Genomic DNA, 23,947 nt, shown 5'->3' with positions numbered 1-23,947 from the left:
TGTATACCCTCTGTACGACCAGACAGTCTGGCACTATTGCTGTTTTTTTTTGTGTTTTTTTTTTTTGTGTTTGTATTGCGTTGTTTGTGTTTTTTTTTTTTTTTTATTGGTTTGTCTAAAACCTAATGAAAATAACTTAAAAAAAATAAAAATAAATAGTACAGGTGTAAAAAAAAAAAAAAAAAAAAAAAAAAAAAAAAAAAAAGTTTGACAAAATGTCCCAACTGGGGACGACAGTACAGAAATCATTTCACTAATACAAACAGATAGTCTTTTCCTTGGGGGTGGGCATTAAAACCAGAATAAGCCTTTACACTTTAAGCTGAGCCTGGAAGACTATACACAAGTCATGGGCGTTGTTGAATGAAAGGGAGGCACTGACAAAATCCGGTCCTAATCCACACCCTGACCAGTCCGCACACCCCAAATGGGATCTTGCTATGCACGGAGTGATCGGGCGAAGAACACCCAAGAAGAGCAAGACATGGATCCAGTCAAGCCAGTCCCGTGATCTGGCTGTCTGCCCCCTGTGGGGGTGAGCAGCCTGTGGTGAGTCCGATACCAACAACCATCCAATAGTCAGGGGTATGTGAGGCACCCAAGCAGGGACATGACCTCCAAAACTTGCAAAAGCCAAACTATGAAACCAGGCTATCATTTACTGGGCTGTTCAGGCTGTACAGTTGAAAGGTTGGGGGGTAGTTTATAACCTGAGCCTGAGGAAAGATGAGAGCGGAGGAGAGAGAAGGAGAAGAGGGAGGATGAGAGGAGCGAAGTGGAGGAAGGGAAGGGAGGTGTAGGAACCCTTGCGGAGTAGAATGTTAACTGTAGAGATCCTGAGCTCAAAAGGAGTTACTAACGTACCTACTTGCTAGTGAAGTAATGAGATTCCTATATGCTTGGCCCATGACTCCCAAATGAGTTTAAATTACAAAAGAATTTTATAGTTTGATATCATCCATTTTTTTTTCTAGCTTCAAACTCAATACCAGCTTCAGCATGAACAGCAAAAGAAAGAGCTGGAATCCTCTAACAACCGAACAATACAACATTTGGAAGGAAGGGTGTGTGAATTGGAAGCTGTTAATAAAGACTTGACAGAGAAGAAGTACAAATCTGAATCATGCATACGTGAACTTAAGGGGAAGCTTTCTGCAATGGAAGAGGTATACAGACTTAAGAGATAAAAATTTGTATGTTTGTCTAGCTATTGAATTACCTGATAGCGCTAATGTTGAATTCAGTTTTTGAAAGACATGCTGAAGATAGAAGCTGATTAGTTGTCATCCACAGCTGCTCCAGTTTCCTGTCTGCTCCAGTATTGATAAATCCCCCCTCTAGTATATCTGGTTAAATATATTGTAAAATGTGGTTTCAGGAAAATTATAGAGCTAAACAAGAAGCTTCTTCCCTACGTCGGGAAAATTCTACTTTGGACTCTGAGTGCCACGAGAAAGAGAAACTTCTAAACCAGTACAAGATGCGGACAGCTGTTCTAGAACAGGAAGTCAAGGATAAAGAGCAAGTAGTGTTACGAAGTACAGATGCTTGTGAAAGCGCACAGGAGCACAAGGTATGTCTCCTTTCAGATGCAGTGCATTTTCAGGTGTGCTTTACATGCATTCACATTCATTCCTAAAGAAGAAACAGAAAGCAAGGTTTGTTATTTGATGCACTCCACCTGCAAAACTCAGAAGTGCGAATGCACCCAAATAGTTTGATTTTTTTTTTTATTTTTTTTTGTCTGCATTCAAAATTGTTTAGCAAGTCCTGAATCAAAACACATTAAATTTTGCTCTGGTCTTTGTGGGTAAGATTGATATAAACTTGTACAACCACATCGATCCTGGTGAAAGCCAAGATGTGGATGGAAGCAAGAAGATTTCCTCTCTTAGTTACTACACGATGTTGCCCATATCATTTGAGGGAGGATATTCTAAGGCACACCCCATATAAATTAGTCTTGGAAAAAAATATTGAACTATAATGTGTTTTTTTTTTTTTTGTACATCAGAAAATGTGCAGTGTAAACAGACTTCAAACTTGAAATTGCAATGCCTAATGCAAGCAATTCTTGTTTTATTTCTTGCCATTTACACACTGAAAGCAGAATTTATCATCAAGTAAATGACTAATTTCATACTCGATCCTTTCCTGCATCTGCTGCAATGAATCACATTTATGTGATTAGGTTTTTTTTTTTTTTTTTTCCTTTTTAGAAAAAACTTGAAGAATCTCTTGAACAAAAGCAGCTGCAAATTGGAAAGCTTGAAACTACAGTAAAATCCCTCTCTGAAGAACTTTTAAAAGTAAACTTTTCATTTCTGGTATATCCCATTATTCATGCTTAAAATGTCTTGACTTCATGGCCTTAATGATCAATTACAATTTTATCCTAGGCTAATGAAATCATTAAAAAATTACAAACTGATCTAAAGAAATTGGTGGACAAGATGAAATTGAAAAACGCTGTTACTATGAAGCAAGAGAAGCTTCTCGGAGAAAAGGAACAACTTATACAGAACGAGAGGCTGGAACTAACAAACGTGAAACACGCTTTAAAGATTAAGGAAGAAGAGGTAATATTGAGGGCAACAATATTTTACAAATTTTATTACAACTTTGGTGTATTTAGATATCTTAATTGTATAATACAGGGCACAGGCAGAGTATTCATTCACATAGTTATAGGAGTGCACCTAAAAAGGTAATTAAACACTAGCAAAGCTTTAGGGGACATGCTCTATGGGTGCCTCCTGTAATCCCCTAACCCATGCCTTGAGTCCTCTGTTTTGTGCTGGTGCCTAAATGTGATGGGCTTTTTTTTACGTAACCCTTAGCTTAACTAGTTTATTCCTTTTCTATTTCTTTTATCTTCAAATACGGGTATTGTAGGACGCTGCGGAAGATTTTTCTTCCCCAGACTGCCACCATATTGAAGAGAGAGCTTCATGTAACATATTTGCTAATATAGAAAAGCTCATAGCCTTTGTCTGCAAAAGCCTTGGCATTGTGTAGACTGACTCCTGATCTTGCCATACACTTATCGTACAGAGAGACCTGCAAAACCTGTTCATGAAAGATAGAATGTGCACTGTCCAATGACCGAGTTTGCAAAGAAGTAGGCTACTCTGTGGTTGATCCATATTTCTCCATCGTAAACAATGTTCCTTCGTTCAAAGATGCTGAAAAAATTTCAGATGTTCTTAGAGGCTCTTTTGCAGATATAATAAGAAAACCAGTGTTGTAATAATTTCAGAACCGTGATCTCATGAAAATAAGACACGTGTGTCAAACAAAACAAAAATATTTTAAATAGTCCCTTTGTCCATGATATACTGCTCATAAACAATAAGTGTTCACAATTTGGTGCCACCATTTCTTGCAACCACTGAACATCCCCTTTGTGTGGTGCATTCCCTAAAAATGGACTCTTGCCAGATAGTAAGACCCCCAGAAATCAATGGATCATATCATGCCACCAGTCTCTCTCCTTTTCTCAAGTTCTCTTTTCTAGACATCCATCGGTGTCCTAGGTTACTACAGGAGATTTTCCAAAGAAATCAGAAAAACAATTCCATAGTGTAGTACTTATTGTAGCAAAATCTTGAATTTAAAAATATGCTTACATAAAATTAATGTGCAACAGTTCTAAGTACCAGTGACCTCAAAGGCAGTACCCCACATGAGAATGGACTCTCACCAAATATTCAGACCTTTGAAGCTCAATGGGTCATATCAGGCATAATAAAACACGGCACAAACAACAAGTTCCTGTAGCGCTCAATCTGAACATGGATGGTGCGTGTAGGGGAATTAAATTGACCCCTTGTGCAGCTGCCAACCATTGGACAATGGAAAACAAGGTAAACATAAACACAAGAAGCGCTTGTAAAAATATCTGTGTCCATATGTATATTCACATATAAATATATGTACACCATGGATTGGATTTTTTTTAAAAAGAAGCACTTTATTGCACAAATTGTTGAGCCCAACAATGTCCATGGGGCTACAAGTAGAAGTGTAAATGGTCACATGTATATACAGTGGTGTGAAAAAGTGTTTGCCCCCTTCCTCATTTCCTGTTCCTTTGCATGTTTGTCACACTTAAGTGTTTCGGAACATCAAACCAATTTAAACAATAGTCAAGGACAACACAAGTAAACACAAAATGCAATTTGTAAATGAAGGTGTTTATTATTAAAGGTGAAAAAAAATCCAAACCATCATGGCCCTGTGTGAAAAAGTGATTGCCCCCTAAACCTAATAACTGGTTGTGCCACCCTTAGCAGCAACAACTGCAACCAAGCGTTTGCGATAACGTGCAATGAGGCTTTTACAGCGTCCTGGAGGAATTTTGGCCCACTCATCTTTGCAGAATTGTCCTAATTCAGTTACATTAGAGGGTTTTCGAGCATGAACGGCCTTTTTAAGGTCATACCACAACATCTCAATAGGATTCAGGTCAGGACTTTGGCTAGGCCACTCCAAAGTCTTCATTTTGTTTTTCTTCAGCCATTCGGTGGTGGACTTGCTGGTGTGTTTAGGATCATTGTCCTGCTGCAGAACCCAAGTTCGTTTCAGCTTGAGTACACGAACAGATGGTCGGACATTCTCCTTCAGGATCTCTTGGTAGACAGCAGAATTCATAGTTCCTTTTATCACGGCAAGTCTTCCAGGTCCTGAAGCAGCAAAACAGCCCCAGACCATCACACTACCACCACCATATTTTACTGTTGGTATAATGTTCTTTTTCTGAAATGCAGTGTTCCTTCTACGCCAGATATACTTGGACACACACCTTCCAAAGAGTTCCACTTTTGTCTCATCGGTCCACAGAATGTTGTCCCAAAAGTCTTGGGGATCATCAAGATGTGTTGTGGAGAAATTGAGACGAGCTTTGATGTTCTTTTTGCTCAGCAGTGGTTTTCTCCTTGGAACTCTGCCATGCAGGCCATTTTTGCCCAGTCTTTTCCTGATGGTGGAGGCATGAACGCTGACCTTAACTGAGGCAAGTGAGGCCTGCAGTTCCTTGGACATTGTTGTGGGGTCTTTTGTGACCTCTTGGATGAGTTGTCGCTGCGCTCTTGGGGTAATTTTGGGCAGCCGGCCACTCCTGGGAAGGTTCACCACTGTTCCATGTCTTCGCCATTTGTGGATAATGGCTCTCACTGTGGTTCACTGGATTCCCAAAGCTTTGGAAATGGCTTTATAACCCTTTCCAGACTGATAGATCTCAATTACTTTCTTTCTCAATTGTTCCTGAATTTCTTTGGGTCTCGGCATGATGTGTAGCTTTTAAGGATCTTCTGGGGGACCTTACTGTGTCAAGCAGCTCCTATTTAAGTGATGCCTTGATTGTGAACAGGTGTGGCAATAATCAGGCCTGGGTGTGGCTAGAGAAATTGAACTCAAGTCTGGACAACCACAGTTATAATATGTTTTAACAAGGGGGGCAATCACTTTTTCACACAGGGCCATGATGGTTTGGATTTTTTTTCACCTTTAATAATAAACACCTTCATTTACAAATTGCATTTTGTGTTTACTTGTGTTGTCCTTGACTATTGTTTAAATTGGTTTGATGTTCCGAAACACTTAAGTGTGACAAACATGCAAAGGAACAGGAAATGAGGAAGGGGGCAAACACTTTTTCACACCACTGTATCTGCACCCCCCTCCCCTTGAAAGGTGCCGATTGTGGCACCGGAGGGTGGGGGGGGGGGGATCAGATGAGCGGAACTTCCATTTCAGGGTGGAGGTCCGCTTTAAGTTGAGTTTTAAACTCAACTTGCTAATTTTGCTAGTTTTGCTAATTAGCACCGCAAAAATCCCTAATCTCCCTTTCTGTCCTTTGATTTATGTTTCAAACTTTCAGGGATGAGGTGCCATCTTTGTTAGGTGTTGTTTGAGGCGGAACCATCAAAATTATTACTTTAAGTATGTGTATGATTTACTGTAATAATGTCACTACTTTTATTTAGGCCAGTTAGTATAGGTCTCTCTATACTTCTGATTCTATAGCAGAAGTTGCAGGTATCATACACTGAAGCTACACTGTTGCTTGTCCGCCCTTCCTCTCCCCTTACCCATTTAATGAACACTTTTGTTGCTATGTACCTATTCACTGAAAACAAAGCATTCTGTCACTGTCAATGGACAAGGGGAGAGAGTGGAGCAACAGTATGGTGTGGCTTCCATGCCTGAGAGCCCACAGTTTAGAGCCACACTTGCACATTGCTGAACAAAATATTACCATTGCCTCACACATACTTAACCTCTAGAGATCCGCGCTATAGCCGAATGACAGCTACAGCGCGGACCTGCTTTGCCGGGACGACGTCTATTGACGTCCCATGCACGAGCGGCCTGCACACCCCCTCAGGGGCGCGCGCGGCACGCTCTGGGATCAGCGAGTCTATAAGACTCGCCTGATCATAGATCGGAGCAAGGGGTCGATCCCGACCCCTTACCACGTGATCAGCTTTCAGCCAATGACAGCTGATCATGTGATCGCAACAGAGCCGGTAATCGGCTATTTTTCCTCCTCGCGCTGTTAGCGCGAGGAGAAATAAAAAAAAAGCCGATCACCGGCGGCCATGATCGGGACATCAGTCCCAATCACGGCCAAATCATCAGTGCCCACCTGCCCTCTGCCAGTGCGACCTAAGTAGGGGAAAAAGTGAAACACATTAGTGCCACCCATTAGTGCTCACAGTGCCATCTATCAGTGCCCACAGTGCCACCTATCAGTGCCCACAATCTGCCGCAAAAACAGTGCTGCACTTCAGTGCCACATATCCGTGCCCATCAGTGTCATCTACCAGTGCCCAGCAGTCCCATCTATCAGTGGTACCCATCCGTGCCACCCATCTGTGCCATCTTATCTGTGCCCATCGGTGCCGCCTTATCTGTGCCCATCAGTACTGCCTTATCTGTGCCCATCGGTGCCACCTTAACTGTGCCTATCAGTGCCCAACAGTGCAGCCTATCAGTGCCCACCAGCGCCGCCTCATCAGCGCATTTCAATGAAGGAGAAAAATGACCTGTTTGCAAAATTTTATAACAAACTATTAACCACTTGAGATCCGCGCTATAGCCAAATGACGGCTACAGCGCGGATCTCCTTTTCCGGGACTACGTCTATTGACGTAGTCCCGTGCACGATCCCGACCCCTTATCACGTGATCAGCTGTCAGCCAATGACAGCTGATCATGTGATATAACGGAGCCGGTAATCGGCTATTATTCCTCCTCGCGCTATCAGCGAGAGGAGAAAAAAAAAAGCCGATCACCGGCGGCCGTGATCGGGACATCAGTCCCGATCACGGCCAGCCCTGCTAGTGCCCACCTGCCCCCTGCCAGTGCCCACCTGCCCCATGCAGTGCCAAATCTATTAAAAGTAAGTGCCCCCCGTTAGTGCCACCCAGCAGTGCCCATAGTGCCACCCACAGTGCCACCCAGCAGTGCCCACAATCTGCCTCAAAGTTGCTGCACCCCAGTGCCACATCCATGCCCATCAGTGTCATCTACCAGTGCCCAGCAGTGCCACCTATCAGAGCCACCTATCAGTGCCCATCTGTGCCCATCAGTGCCACCTTATCTGTGCCTATTAGTGCCGCCTTAACTATGCCCATCAGCGCCCACCAATGCAGCCCATCAGCGCCCACCAATGCAGCCCATCAGCGCCCACCAATGCAGCCCATCAGTGCCCACCAGTGCAGCCTATCAGTACCGCCTAATCAGCGCACTTCAATGAAGGAGAAAAATGGCCCGTTTGCAAAATTTTATAAGAAACTATTAAACATGATTTTTTTTTTTTGTTTGTTTAGCAAAAAATAAAACTCTGAGCTGTAACTAAATACCACCAAAAGAAAGCTCTATTTGTGGGAAAAAAAATGATAAAAATTTCATTTGGGTACAGTGTTGTATGCCCGCGCAATTGTCATTCAAAGTGCATTAGTGCTGAAAGCTGAAAATTGGTCTGGGACTGAGGGGGGTTTAAGTGCCCAGTAAGCAAGTGGTTAAAGTGACATACACCTCTTAACATTTTATGTATGTTTCCACTGCAAATTAATAAAATGAAAAATACAAAAAAAAAAAAGTGTTCTGCTTTAAGCAATGCTGTGCTTTGAGCATACACCTTTAAAAACAGGTCAGTAATGATAGCTCCTTTTTAATGCCCTGGCATGGGGATGCGATTAATAAACGTAATCTTGTGTTTGTTGTAACTTCCTAGGAACTGTAGCAATCTAATATCTGAATACAAAATATATAACTGTCAGTACAAAAAGTAGGTGTGCTGCCCCTTTAAGAACTATAAATCAAAATGTCAGTTAATAAATTCATAGGTGTGTAGATCTTGAAGTGCCAATAAACATCAAGTTCTCAAAATTCATAATAAAACACCAATAACTTGCATATGTTCAAAATCATAAGTGTACATAATCATCCCAATTTCATAGCTCTTATAAATCATGATCAAGTCACAGAGCAGAAGTGACCTTGTCACTGATAGTCTGTTCCCTGTCATAGGGAACGACAATCAGTGATGTCACACGCCAAGCCACGCCCCCTACAGTAAAAAAAAACACACATTAGGTCGCACTTAACCCCTACGCTGCCCCCTAGTGTTAACCGCTTCACTACCAGTAACATTTTTCAGTAATCAATGCATTTTTAATCGCACTGATCGCTGTATTAATGCCTATGGTCCCAAAAATGTGTCAAAATTGTCCGTGTCCGCCATAATGTCGCAGTCACAATAAAAATCGCTGACAGTCGCCATTACTAGTAAAAAAAAATTATTAATAAAAATGCCATAAACTATCCCCTATTTTGTAGATGCTGTAACTTTTGCGCAAACCAATCAATAAACGCTTATTGCGTTTTTTTTTTTTTTTTTTTTTTTTCACCAGAAACATGTAGAAGAATAGGTTTCAGCCTAAACTGAAGTAAAAAATGTTTTTTTTAAATATTTTTTGGGGGATATTTATTATAGCAAAAGGTAAAAAATATTGATTTTTTTTTCAAAATTGTCGCTCTATTTTTGTTTATAGCGCAAAAAATACAAACTTCAGAGGCGATCAAATACCACCAAAAGAAAGCTCTATTTGTGGGGAAAAAAAAAGACGCCAATTTTGTTTGGGAGCCAAGTTTCACGATCGTGCAATTATCAGTTAAAGCGACGCAGTGCCGAATCGCAAAAAGGGGCCTGGTCCTTTAGCTGCAAAATGGTCCGGGGCTTAAGTGGATATGACATAAATGTGATAATGAGGGATGAGCCGAACACCCCCCGGTTCGGTTCGCACCAGAACTTTCGAACGGACCCCACGTTCGTTACGAACGTTAGAACCCCATTGAAGTCTATGGGACTCGAACGTTCGAAATGGAAAGTGATAATTTTAACGGCTAATATGCAAGATAGTGTCCTAAAAAGGCTTTGGGGACCTGACTCCTGCCTCAGGGGACATGGGTCAATGCAAAAAAAAGTTTTAAAAACATCCGTTTTGGCGGGAGCACTTATTTTAATGACGATTAAAGTGAAAAAAAAGTGCAATATTCCTTTAAATATGGTGCCTGGGGGGTGTCTGTAGTATGCCTGTGAAGTGCCACGTGTTTCCCGTGTTTAGAACAGTCCCTGCACAAAATGACATTAAACGGAAATAACACCATTTAAAACTGCTTGCGCTTTTAATGTTATATCTGGTTCCTGCAATATGGTTAAAAATCATTGAGAAAAATGGCATGGGTAGCCCTCCCTGCCCATTACCAGCCTATTTGGGTCTTGTACGCATATTAAGGGGAACCCTGTACCCATATTAAAAAAAGGAAATGCGTGTGGCCCCCAGGCCCTATATACTCAGAACAGCAGTATACAGGCGGTGCAAGCAAGACAGGGACTGTGTAGGTTTGTTGTGTTAAGTTGAATCGGTTTGTAATTTTCAACTGGTACATTTTTAAAGTGTAGCTCCAGTCAAAAAAACGATTTTTAAGCTTTTTGGAAAACATAGGGAAGGGTTATCACCCCTGTATAATTTGTTTTGTCGTCCATCTTTTTTCATCTCACTTGCTGCTGTCTGATGTTTGTAAGTTGGATGTTTGAAAGTAGGGGCCTGCCCAATATGCTCTGCAGAAATGGCGGAACAAGGTGTTGGTTTTGCCACAACATTGTAAGCCCTCAAAGTGACTCTTGGTGGCCGCTGGAGCGCCCTGCTGTGAACGATTATATCAAGAATTGTAATTACATGCCATTGTTGAACAGTGGTAGAAAAATTGACCTTTGGTGGTTGTGGTGCTGGTGCCACAACACTATAAGTCCTCACCGTTACTCTGGGTGGGCACAGGAAGGGGCCCCTTCTGTGAAATATTATATCAAGAATTGTAATTACATGTCCCTGTTAAACAGGGGCAGAAAAATTTGGCCTTAGACACTGCTGCTGGTGCCACCACACTGCAACCTCTTCCATATACTCTAGTTTTTTTGCTGGAATTAGCCCTGCTGCAAAGCATTGCATCAAAAATTGTACTTAAACGCCCCTGTTAAACAGGGGCAGAAGAATTGGGCCTTAGGCTGAGGTGAATATCGCGGTGTATACTGGGGTCAGGGCACGCAGACAATAACCAGAAAACAGCAGAGATAAAGGGGTATATACAGATGTATACTGTGCTGTGCTGGAGGCACACACAACTTCCAATAACTCCTGCAAATGGCAATTGGGCTCAAATAGAGAACAGCTATGTAGGTGGATTATAGCGGTATGTACTGGGTACAGAGCATGCAGACAGCACGCACTATCTCCTAACACTACTGACTGCAAGCTCTATTATTAAAGATAGATCACTAGCTATATAGGTGAGGTGAATATAGTGGTGTATACTGCGGTCAGGGCACAGACAATAACCACTACACAAGAGCAAGATAGGAAATCAGCCAAAAACGATCGGTGTGTAACTGTGTTGAAGGTACACAGAACACCCACTGCTTCAGATGCCAACACACTACACGAGGCCGCCTCAAAGGCGGCCTTATATAGTGTGGGGCGTGCACTACACAGCCTGAGCTATGATTGGCCACAGGCATCCTGCCTGTGGCCAATCATGGCTCTCCTCGCTGCTGGCGCTGCAATTGCATCGCAGTGCATTGTGGGCCGTGCGCGCCATACGAATTTTGACGCGAACGGACCAAGAGTTCGGATTTCGCCGAACGGCCGAACAGCCAATGTTCGAGTTGAACGTACGTTCGACTCGAACACGAAGCTCATCCCTAGTGATAATCAACAAATGAATCCTGATTTACAGAAAAAAATCAAAACACTAAGTGAGTCCATAAAACATGTGATGCCTGGAAATGAAAAAAACTGATCCAAAATAAGTCCATGCACAATAGGTGAAAAACTTGATCACGGTGACAAACTTCCAAAAACCCCATGGAAACCGTGCAGGGTGAAAAAGATGCCTCCACCTACAGAAACACTGCCGCTTACCGGAACTATATGGTCCCTTATGACAGGGGACGCAGGAGCACGAGTGTCTTAAAACCCAGCCTGGGATCTCAGTGGCAGGCACCAAACCCTTCACCAACCAGGAATTGGTCCAGTCCTCTTCCTGCCATAGCTCTGATGGGATCCTCTCCTGCTGCCTACACTGCTGAACTCTGCTCCACTGTTGAACCCACCTTCAATCTCCTGGTTAGTCTCTAATCAGCCTTCAATCTTCGATCTCCTGGGTCCCCCACAGGACTTATTGTTTATTCCTGCTGAACTCTGATCACTATTGCGTCCTGTAATGAGGGGAGGTCAAACAACTGGAATACATATAAATGTGTTTTTATTAAATGTTACATTCAAAAGGATTTGTGAATCTGTTTGGCTAGTCTTAGGGTGTAAATCACAAGACTGGCCAAACAGGTTCACAAATCCTTTTGAATGTAAAATAAAAAACCAAAAAACACATTTATATGTATTCCAGCTGTTTGACCTCCACTCATTACAGGATGCAATAGTGATCCGTGTTCAGCAGGAATAAACAGTAAGTGCTGTGGGGAACACAGGAGATCAAAGGTTGATTAGAGACTAACCAGGAGATTGAAGGTTGGTTCAACAGTGGAGCAGAGTTCAGCAGTGTTGGCAGCAGGAGAGGATCCCATGAGAGCTACGGCAGGCAGAGGACTGGACCAATTCCTGGTTGGTGAAGGGTAATTTCTACAAAATGAAGGAAGGAGGATCAGATGAGGATTACTGCTGCTGGGGTTTGGTGCCTGCCACTAACACTTGGGTTTTAAAGTGGTTGTAAACCCTTACAAACCACTTTGACCTACAGGTAAGCCTAGATTAAGGCTTACCTGTAGGTCCAAGAAATATCTCCTAAACCTATATGGTTTAGGAGATATTTGCCCGAAAACGGGCACCGCTGTCTACGGCGCATGCGCCGTAGACAGCGGCGCACTGAGCGCGGCATTCTCAACGACGGAGCAGCCGCGCGTGTCGGCTCCCATGCGCGGGAGTGACGTCATCGCGGCTTCGCCGAATGACAGCGGCGGAGCTGCGAGACCCCACCAACAAGATGGATGCGGCGGACTACAGGGGACAGCGGTGACTTCGCTGGCTCCTGTGTCAGGTAAGTGACACATAATGGGCTACTATGCGATGCATAGTAGTCCATTATGCTTTGCCTTTGCAGGGAATGAAAGAGGAAGTAAACTCATCAGGGTTTACTTCCTCTTTAAGCCACTTGTGCTCCTGGGTCCCCTGTCATAAGGGACCATATCGTTCGGGTAAGCAGCAGTGTGTCTGTAGGTGGAGGCATCTTTTTCACCCTTTGTACGGGTTCCATCCTTAGCGCAGCTTCACCTTTTTTTATTACCAATAAATTCACATCTATGAATTTATTATTTACTGTATCAGTTTTTTTTCTGAATTTTTAAAGGGACAGCACACCTACTTTTTGTATTTTTGTGTGTGCAGCACCCAGGAGCCAGCAGCTGCTGTGTAAATGTACCCATATGAATAAAACCTACAAAATATGCTTTATACAGGTATACACATGTAAATGCCAGTGCTTGTGTTTACATACATGTTGGTGTATTTTTCCAAACAGGCACGTTTGTTATGCTTGGTAAATTTGCCTACTAAACTTGATACTCTTTCAGACTGGTGTTTACGAGATAAAACATTTTTTATTTTACGTTTATTTATACTTTGTGTGTGTCTAATGCATTTTTATCCCTTGTATCTACACCTGTTTTCAAAAACAATGTCTTTCTTAGGTTTTAAAGATACAAGAAAAGCTAGATAACGCAGTTGAGAAATTGGAAGAGAGCAAGCAGCTGCTGAAGACTAATGAGAATGGCAAGTGTTACAAAACTATTTGTTATGGCATTATTTACTGTTAAATGAGGCATGGTGTCTCTTGATACACTTGACTATATTGACTTGTTTCCTGTAAAATATATATATTTTTTATTTTGTTAGACAGATATGCAGCAGTTTTTCTTGCTTTTTTTCCCCAGCATTGTCTACAGAAAATGTTTAACAGTAATGGTCTATACCAAGCAAATTTTTATTAAAAAACAAACAAATGTGCATATGCTTTGTGCCTTGTCCAGGCCTGCAAAGGTGTATAGCCTGATTTTCCAACTAGGTTGTAGCGTTGAGATGACACCAGATGACATTTTATCTTGGCATTTACAATTCATTGGGCTGCCTAATTGATCTTGAAAGCAAGTACTTGATTTTTAGAAATGAAGAGTGTCTTGTTTATGACTGTTTAATATGTAATTCAAAATTGTGACTTTTATACATGCATCTGGTGTATGAATGCAATGTGTATCTATTGATCCTTGTGGACTCTGTTCACAAAGAGTGAGAGAAATTAGATTTGAAAATATTAAAAATATTTCTTTGTAATGTTGCTTCATAAGATATGAATTTATATGTTATCCCAGTGCAATATATTATGCAAGTCATAGAATCCATTTTTACAAAAGTGCATGTTTGCTTGCTGGCAGCAAAATGGGCATTGTGAACCCTGCTGATTTATCATAAGTAATTTGTGGCATGGCTTAGTGTTTAATGTTTTTGTTTTTTATTTTTTAATTTAAAAGACACGCACAACATGCTTGTTGCTGTATGTTGCAACAGTATTTATCTTTATTAAAAAATATGAAACTGCTGAAAAATGTTTGGATCAGAGACCCATGTATGTTTAATCATCCCTCTAAGATATTTACAGTTACATTCTTTTATATGCGCACATGGCCCAGAGGGACATTTTTAGTTATTTATTTTTTATCTTAAATGCTAGCAGTCCAGGAATCAAGACAGCTCACTTGTGTCTGGCATAAGGACTCTTGACTATTCTGTTTGACATTGGCCTATTATTATTAGTGCCAGATTTTAATTCAGACATTGATATAGTTCATTGTTCACCCCACTTGTTTTGATTTTGCATGTAATCCAAAGATTCTGGGGCATACATGCACATTTAATTGTTAACAACCATTGGCCACATTAATTGCTAATTTCGTGGCACGCTTTAGAGTGATGATAATCCTTTACATAAAACCATTAAAATGACCAGCCTCGGGGGATAATCGTGAAGCAAATCCTTCCGCGTAAGCTGTACCTTTTTGGTTTCAACCTTCTCTCCTTCAGAGCCCTCTAAACTACACACAGCAGATCAAATGTCTCAGCTTATGGGGTGCGGGGATCTGTGGTCACACTCCAAAACACAGAGCTGACTGAAATTGGAAGGTCACACCCGCTCTACACAGCCTTTCTGGGAAACTTTTACATGGTTATTTCAATAAGGCAACCATTTCCTGTGCGCTAGGGAGAGGGAGTGTCACCATGAAATGCTCTGTGTTGTAAGAAACTGCCAGAAGTGATGCATGCAGGTTGCATTAATTGAGGCCAGTGCACACTATATGAAGATATACTTTACCTTGCATTGCAAGGCTTTTAAAGTGGTTGTAAACCCTTACATATACCCAGTGAGGTGACCAGCCTCAGTTGATACAGAGACTAAACAAATACTCCTATATAATTTGCACCTGTTTATCTGCAGCCATTTATCTTCTAAAGCCATTCAAAGTCCAGAATGTAGAAAACCTGTCTGAGCGTTCAGAAAACAGATGGTCGGGGAGCTGATTGAAGGAAAGGGATACACCCCCTTCACAAAGCACACAGCAACAGATTGAGGTTGTCCATCAAATGACACTTAGTGCTCTGGATTGAGACAAGTACACACTATAGAAGGGGATGCTTTGTTCATATTTCTTGTCAGAGATTTAAATCCACTTGGTCAGTCCAACATCAGTTTACATTACATATATATTATAATTATTATACACAATTTATATAGCTCCAACAGTTTATGCAGCGCTTTACAATGTATTAGGGGGGACAACACAATTACAGTACAGTTCAATACAGGAGGGCCCTGCTTGTAGAGCTTATATTCTAAAGGGAGGGGGTGGTGGTACAAAGGTAATAGCTGCAGAGAATGATTTGATGGGGGTGGCTCGGGGACAGTTATGTGGGTGTGAGGCTGCTTCCCTGAATAAGTGAGTTTTCAGGGCTCTCCTAAAGGTGGACAGGGTAGGGGCTGATCAGACAGACTGGGGCAGGGAGTTTCAGAGGAAGGGAGACACTCTGGAGGAGTCCTGAAGGTGAGCATGGGAAGAGGTAACAATGGACCTAGAGAGCAGGAGGTCCTGGGACGAGCGAAGGGGAAGATTTGGGCGATATCTGCAGATGAGGTTGGTGATGTAGATGGGGGCTATGTTGTGGATGGCTTTGTATGTTATGGTTGGCATTTTGAATTTTACACAGTTGGGTACGGGAAGTCAGTGAAAGGATTGGCAGCGAGGGGCGTCAGTCACGGATCGATTAGTGAGGTGTATTAGTCTAGCAGCAGCATTCATAATAGACTGAAGGGGGGATAGCCTTCTTAAGGGTAAGCCATTAAGGAGAGAGTTGCAGTAGTCAAGGTGGGAAATAATCAAGGAGTGAATGAGTTGCTTTGTGGTGTCATTAGTCAGGAAGGGTCTAATTCTGGAGATATTGCAGAGGTGAAGGCGGCAGGAAGCCAGTGATTGGATATGGGGGCTGAAGGAGAGGTCAGAGTCCTTATCCATACTGATGTCATTCAGTAAGTTTGAGATCTGTAAGGGGATCGAGGGGGCGAGTTGAGGAGTGGAGAGATAGATCTGGGTGTCATCGGCATAGAGGTGGTATCAACTGGCCCAGAAAAGAGGTATAAAACGAGAATAGGAGGGGCCCCAAGGATGGAACCTTGGGGTACCCCAACAGAAAGAGGAAGGGGTGCGGAGGAAATGGAGTTATAAGTGACCCTGAAAGTGCGCTGAAATAGGTAGGAGGAGAACCAGGATAAAGCAGAATCATGGAGGCCAAGGGAGTGTAATTTGATGAGGAGGAGCAAGTGGTCAACTGTGTCAAAGGCAGAGAGGTCTAAAAGTAGGAGTATGGAGTATTGCCCATTGGTTTTAGCAGATAGGTCATTGGTGAGTTTTAGAAGAGCACTTTCAGTAGAATGTTGTGGGCAGAAACCAGACTGTAGGGGGTCGAGAAGGTTGTTGTCCATGAGGTAGCGACTCATTCGGTCATGGACAAGGCGTTTGATGAGCTTGGAGGCAAACGGGAGCAGGGAGATGGGTCTTAAGTTATTCAAACAGGTGGGGTATAGTGAGGGTTTTTTGAGTATGGGGGTAACCAGTGCATGTTTGAGTGGGGAAGGAAAGGTGCCGGAGGAGAGGGAGAGGTTGAAGATGTGGGTTAGGGAGTTGAGGATAGAGTGGGAAAGTGGTCGCAGTAATTGTGAGGGGGCAGGGTCCAGGGAATAGGTAGTGAGGTGGGCCATGGAGAGGAGTTTATCAACTTCATCTGTGGTAACTGGGCAAAAAGAGGAAAGTATTGAGTGTGGTTTTGGACCTATTGTGTTGGGGAGGAAGTTGAATGCTGGATATTGCCTTCCGAATTGTGTAGATTTTTGCTATTGAAATGGTTGGCAATCTGTTGAGCGGTAAGCAAGTTGGTGGGTGGGGGCAGTGGGGGGTGAAGTAAGGAATTAAAGGTAGAAAAGAGTTGACAAGGTTTGGATGAGAGGGTTTTGATGAGATTGTTGTAATGGGTTTGTTTAACAGTGTGGAAGCAGGAGTTGTATTTGAGAAGAGCAGATTTGTAGAAGGTAAAGTCTTGCAGGGACTTAGATTTACACCATGCTCGCTCAAGAGCACGGCTGTGTCTCTTGAGACTTCTGGTGTCATCTGATTGCCAGGGTTGGGGCAGATGGGGCCTACATGTAGAAAGAGGAGCAAGTTCATCTAGGGAGGATGGAAGTGGTTAGGTCTGGGCAGGACAGGGGTGCGATTTTGTCATAAAGCCCATCAGTAGCAGAGTGAAGAAGGGAAGGGTTGAGGTTGCAAAGGTTTCTGCGGGTAGTGGTTTGTGAGTTGGCAGCATGGGATGTAGGAGACCAGGAGAGAGTGAAATGGATAAGGTTGTGATCAGAGAGGAAAGGGTGTGTTGGAGAGATTGCAGGGAGTGCAGCTATGGGAAAATGAGGTTGAGACTGTTGCCGTTGGAGTGAGTGGTGGTTTGTGTCCATTGTGTTAGGTTAAATGAGGAGGTTAGGTTGAGCAGTTTAGAAGTTGTAGCAGTATTAACATTGATTGGAATGTTAAAGTCACCTAGGATGATGGCAGGCACTTCAGATGAGAGAAAATAGGGTAGCCATGCAGAGAAGTCACCCAGAAAGCGTGACACTGGTCCAGGAGGCCGATAAATGACTGTGACCCTCAGACAAACTGGAGAGAAAAGACGAATACAGTGCATTTCATAAGAGCAAAGGGAAACAGGGAGGTGTGGGGGGAAGTACCTGGAAGGTGCATTGTGTGGAGAGAAGTCTGACACCAACTCCTTTTCATCCACTGGGTCTGGTGGAGTGAGTCCAAAGGAGGCCACTGTGGGACAGGGCAGCTGGAGAGGTAGTGTTGAATTCCTGGAGCCAGGTTTTGGTTATAGCAAATAGATTAAGGTGACTGAGCGGGCATTCCAGAGGTCACATGAAAGAGGGGGGCTGACTTGGGGAATTGGGATGAGAAGGTGGGACTTACGACTGTTGGAGGTGGGAATTGGGTGTGAGAGGGCCGGGGTTTGGTGCGATGTCCCCAGACATTAGGAGTAGTAGGAGGGTGAGGGTGGTAAGGCGGGAGTGGGATTTATAGGAGGGCAGATGCTGTGGTGGAATGGACGTGGTGATACTGTGTGGGCTTAGAATGAGCAGGAGGTGGTATTTGGAGTGATATTGAGTGGACAGAAGAGAGGGAGATATGTACAGATTGGGGGCTGGAGAGTGGGGATAAAGAAATTTGAGTTTTAGGAGAGAGGACGTTATAACAAAGATTAGTGGGAGCATGTTGGAGGGTGGGGAGAAGTTAATAGAATGAAGCCTGAGGTAAGTTGGAGTTTTAAGAGGAACTTCCTGCCAAATAGCAGTGAAACAATAATGTCTGTACTTACTTTTTTGTAGCAGTGCCTTAGTCAAAGTGCCCATGTACATACAAGTGCCAAAACTTGTTGCCGGCGTGACACTTTGTGCAAGGAGTGACCAGCCTAAACTCTCACCAGCCGTCCCAAGAAATGAACTACATTTATACTGGGAAGGTGTGGGGGGGGGGGGGGGGATGATTCAAAATTATTCAACTGGCCTGGACAGAGTGCAGTGCAAGAGGGGGCAACAGAACAAGGTGAAATGTTTGATCTTATTCAGGGCAGAATAATACAAAATAAGTGACACTTTCAAAAAACAAATATAGGCAGTAGTTTCAAATTCTTAGTAAATTGCAGACAGGTAGGGCGACTTTGTGTTGCAGGGAAGATCAGTGCAGTTACCAGAGGGTATGAAGAGGAGTCAGGTTTGAAAATCGCAGACAGGTAGAGTGACTTTGTGTTGCAGGGAAGATCAGTGCAGTTACCAGAGGGTATAAAGAGGAGTCAGGTTTGAAAATCGCAGACAGGTAGAGTGACTTTGTGTTGCAGGGAAGATCAGTGCAGTTACCTGAAAGAGTAGAGCAGAGAAGGCATGGTGAGAAGATGGCGAAGGTGTCAGGTGGTCTTGTTAGAAGAAGTGGTGCCCATGTACAAGTGCCAAAGTCTTATTGCCAGCGTGACACTTTGTGCAGGAGTGATACACACACCACCATACCAAGTTGGATAATAGATTTAAAGTGTTGCTACACCCACTTTTTTTGGAAGGGTGCATGTGAACGGCACAGGGTCAATCAGCACTGTCCAGACAGAGGGTCAGGGGTTATGCAGTCCCACAGGACAGTCAGAGGAGACTGAAAATTCCTCCTACAAGCTTTAACCTGTGCTCTGCCAGACACTGATAGAAGTCACAAGACTGCTATATACTGCGGATGAGAGAGGGTTTTTAGCAGTTTATATTTAGTAAAATAATTTACATTTCCATGTTCTATGCACTGTGGGAGACACGATTATAGTTGATACAGGGTCCTAAGTTTAGTAACACTTTAACTATAGCCCTGGCTGTTGTATTTTCTATATTCTAAATCTTTTAAATGCCATATAATTTGTCAATTTTGTAAGAGAATCAAATGTTTGACTTTTTCTGAAATGTTAAGTAAATTGAATTGGTAACGAAAATTCACATATATATATATTATCGTCTCTCTAGTAATTTCTTGGCTTAACAAGCAGCTAAATGAGAACAAAATTGCATCTCTACAAGGACCACAAGCATTGCATGAAATGCCCAATTCACTACAAACCTCCAGTCCAACTTCAAATATTGGCACAATACAAACCAACCAGGTATTTATTTTTCTTTTGTATCCAACAATACATTTTATAGGCTATATTTTTCTGTTCTGCTGTTCCAGAGTTGTTAAGAATTGGTCTCCCGTTTTGATTACAATTATCCTGTGACTAATTAGATTCCGCAATGCCTCACGATTTACTGCCCATGTTTTTTTTATCAAAAACCCATCAGTGCAACTTTATATGTGCCCATCAGTGCAGCAACATCAATGCAGCCTCACCAGTGCCGAGATTATACAGAGCAAGGATCTCCCACTGTGACACGGAGCATGGATTTAAAGGGATTGTAAAGTGATTTTTTATTTTTTTTTAAATAACAAACATGTTATACTTACCTCCACTGTGCAGCTCGTTTTGCACAGAATGGCCCCGAACCTGCTCTTCTGGGGTCCCTCGGCAGCTGTCTCGGCTTCCTCCCGCAGGTGCTTCTCACGTTCATGCGAGCTCCCTCGCATGGTGAGAAGCATCTGCGGGCGCGCTCCCGTGATACAGCCGGCGGCTATAGCCGCTCGCTGTATCACACGGCCCCGCCCCCCAGCGCTCCGCGTCAGTGGATGTGATTGACAGCAGCGCGAGCCAATGGCTGCGCTGCTTTCCATCCATCCACTCCAGCCAATCAGCGGCCAGGCTGAATGGTGGAAAGGACGTCGGGGGACGAGCGCGGGACTTTCGAGGGGTGAGGTAAGTAAAACGGGGGGGCTGGGGGCGCAGGCACTGTCAGATGTTTTTTCACCTTAATGCATAGAATGCATTAAGGTGAAAAAACATTTACCTTTACGACCCCTTCAAATTGCGGCCGCTGTCAACAAAATCCTGTCTTATAGACCAGCTTCTTTAATACATGTCACACTGATTAAATTTCCCGGCATTGGATCACTGTGCCGTCTATCGTAATAGCTGGCATAGGAGATGGAACTTTGTTAGTGACTGCTAGGGCATTCCAGATCCAAGTTTCATGCGACACATTTAGACAAAGAGAGGGCGGCTCGGACGGGCCAATGACATAATTGATGCAATCGCAATTCAGCCATTCTCAGCATCGATGCAGAATAGTTCAAGGCTAAATTGCGATGCATCGATTATCCGGTTATTTTCAACACACCTATTAAGCAGGTATTAATCCAGTCACATTTTTCAAGCGTTTTCTTATTGTAAATTGATTTTGGGCCTATTGTGTTTTCTCCTTGTATCAATTTGATTTTCCTGTAGTGCCTAGCTTTGTTTGCTGATACATGGTACCTACACAGTAGCCTGACTAGCAAATCAGATTTTCTCAAATGCTCCGAAAATTCATTATGTCGAAACTGAAAGAGTAAAGCTGGTGGAACACAACACATTCAGTTATGAAGGAGCAATTTCTCCTGCTGTGTTTTCTGCCAGCAGAGTTTTTTTGTGTTCCAGCAGGGATCCTCCCCTGCTGGCAGAACATGATCACTTCTGGCTGCTATAAAAAAATTGTTTGATATTTGTATTGTAAATTCTTGTTGGTGGTCAAACGCTTTTCTGATATCTACTACAGATAATGAACATCTAATGAACAGATAAAACGATGAGATGTGGACTTGATATTTAACCACTAGGTGTCCGCGCTATAGCCAAAAGAGGGCTACAGCGTGGACTCCAATTGCCGGGAGGGCGTCCCTGGACATCCTCCTGTTTACTACCCCTTGGACACAGCCAATCACAGATCGTGCTAAATGGCCAATCGCAGCGGCCATTTAGCACTCGATCTGAGTGTCCAATGGGAGACTATCTCATATGTAAATATATGAGATCATCTCTCATTGCTGGCTCTCCCTCCTCGCACAGACAGCATGTGAGGAGGGAGAGCGAATGGCTGCAGCTTGTGAGTGTAAGAAAAGAAAAAAGGGGGGGAGAGAATAAAGTGCCCACAGTACCTGTCAGTGCCATCTGTCCCCAGTCCCACGTATAAGTGTCATCAGTGTCACGTGTCATCTGTGCCACCTATTAGTGCCATCTGTCATCTGTCATCAGTGTCACGTTTCATCAGTGCCATGTATTGGTGCCATCTATCAGTGCCACATATTAGTGCCATTCAAAAGTGTAATGGGTAGTCAAGAGGTTAGATGTGTAATTTATGCTCCTAAAACACCTGATGGTGCTCCCTGCATTTCGGGCCTCTCTAAGTGGCTAGGCTGTGAAAAAGTACCACACATGTGGTATCGTAATACTCAGGAGGAGTAGCCGAATGTATTTTGGGGCATCATTTGTGGTATGCACATGCCATGTGAGAGAAATAACCTATTGCAATGACAATTTTGTGGAAAAAAAATCTTCGTTTTGGAAGGAATTGTGGGAAAAAATTACAACATCAAAAAGCCTCACCATGCATCTTACTAAATACTTTGGAATGTCTACTTTCAAAAAAGGGGGTATTTGTACTTTCCTGGCTTGTTAGGGTCGCAAGAAATGAGATAGGCCACCAGTACATCAGGTGTGATCAATTTTTTTATGATTTGCACCACAGCTTGTAGACACTAACTTTCACAAGGACCAAATAATATCCACTAAACTGGGTTATTTTTACCAAAGATATGTAGCGGTATGAATTGTGGCCAAAATTTATGAAGAAAAATGTATAATTTGCCAAATTTTATCACAGAAACAACGAAAAATGTGTGGTGGTGGTGTTGTTTTTTTTTTATTTTTTTATTTTTTTTTTCAAAAATGTTGGTCTGTTTTCATTTATAGCGCAAAAAAATAAAAAACCCAGAGGTGATCAAGTACCACCAAAAGAAAATTCTATTTGTATGAAAAAAAGGACAAAAAAAATCATTTGGGTACAGTATTACATGACTGAGTAATTGTCATTCAAAATGTGAGAGCACTGAAAGCTGAAAATTGGTCTGGTCACGAGGGAGGTTTAAGTGCCCAGTTGTCAAGTGGTTAAGGAAAACGCAAATTGCGTTAATTTATGTAACATTGAAAATTCCTTTATAGTCAGTTTTGTAATTGTAGGTCAGTAAAACCTTTTTATTTTGGCCTGCAGGCAGGGAATATTTTCGATCAGTAACTAATTTCTTGCACAGTGCTTGTAAACCAGACTTAGTATTACCTACAGTGCCTTGCGAAAGTATTCGGCCCCCTTGAACTTTTCAACCTTTTGCCACATTTCAGGCTTCAAACATAAAGATATAACATTTTAATTTTTTGTGAAGAATCACCAACAAGTGGGACACAATTGTGAAGTGGAACGAAATCTATTGGATATTTTAAACTTTTTTAGCAAATAAAAAACTGAAAAGTGGTGCGTGCAAAATTATTCGGCTCCTTTACTTTCAGTGCAGCAAACTCACTCCAGAAGTTCAGTGAGGATCTCTGAATGATCCAATGTTGTCCTAAATGACTGATGGTGATAAATAGAATCCACCTATGTGGACCTGCTCTGTGACAGTCTCAGGGTTCTGTTGAAAGCGCAAAGAGCATCATGAAGACCAAGGAACACACCAGGCAGGTCTGTAATACTGTTGTGGAGAAGTTTAAAGCCGGATTTGGATACAAAAAGATTTCCCAAGCTTTAAACCTCCCAAGGAGCACTGTGCAAGCGATTATTTTGAAATGGAAGGAGTATCAGACCACTGCAAATCTACCAAGACCTGGCCGTCCCTCTAAACTTTCAGCTCAGACAAGGAGAAGTGTGATCAGAAATGCAGCCAATAGGCCCATGATCACTCTGGATGAATTGCAGAGAACTACAGCTGAGGTGGGAGAGTCTGTCCATAGGACAACAATCAGTCGTACACTGCACAAATCTGGCCTTTATAGAAGAGTGGCAAGAAGAAAGCCATTTCTCAAAGATATCCATAAAAAGTCTCGTCTAAAGTTTGCCACAAGCCACCTGGGAGACACACCAAACATGTGGAAGAAGGTGCTCTGGTCAGATGAAAAAAAAATCGAACTTGCAAAACGATATGTTTGGCGTAAAAGCAACACAGCTCATCACCCTCAACACACCATCCCCACTGTCAAACATGGTGGTGGCAGCATCATGGTTTGGGCCTGCTTTTCTTCAGCACAGGGAAGATGGTTAAAATTGAGGGGAAGATGGATGCAGCCAAATA

At 42.7% G+C, this 23,947-nt stretch overlaps 1 protein-coding gene across 2 annotated transcripts in view; it reads left to right on the top strand.

Moving 5' to 3' along the window:
* LOC143973902 (spindle assembly abnormal protein 6 homolog) overlaps positions 1-23,947 on the top strand; it is a 165,433-nt gene that overhangs the window by 80,194 nt on the left and 61,292 nt on the right. For both annotated transcript variants that reach the window (XM_077474783.1, XM_077474785.1), the window contains exons 8-13: positions 975-1,166; positions 1,379-1,573; positions 2,220-2,309; positions 2,400-2,579; positions 13,271-13,352; positions 19,723-19,859. In XM_077474783.1, the coding sequence (XP_077330909.1) occupies positions 975-1,166; positions 1,379-1,573; positions 2,220-2,309; positions 2,400-2,579; positions 13,271-13,352; positions 19,723-19,859 (876 nt within the window). The remainder of the gene's footprint in view (positions 1-974; positions 1,167-1,378; positions 1,574-2,219; positions 2,310-2,399; positions 2,580-13,270; positions 13,353-19,722; positions 19,860-23,947) is intronic.

The sequence above is a fragment of the Lithobates pipiens genome, unplaced genomic scaffold (assembly GCF_037356315.1).
Source record: "Lithobates pipiens isolate NorthernLeopardFrog02 unplaced genomic scaffold, aLitPip1_a1.2 Scaffold_13, whole genome shotgun sequence".
NCBI classification, from domain to species: Eukaryota; Metazoa; Chordata; class Amphibia; order Anura; family Ranidae; genus Lithobates; species Lithobates pipiens.
This window is presented reverse-complemented; position numbering and strand designations above follow the sequence as displayed.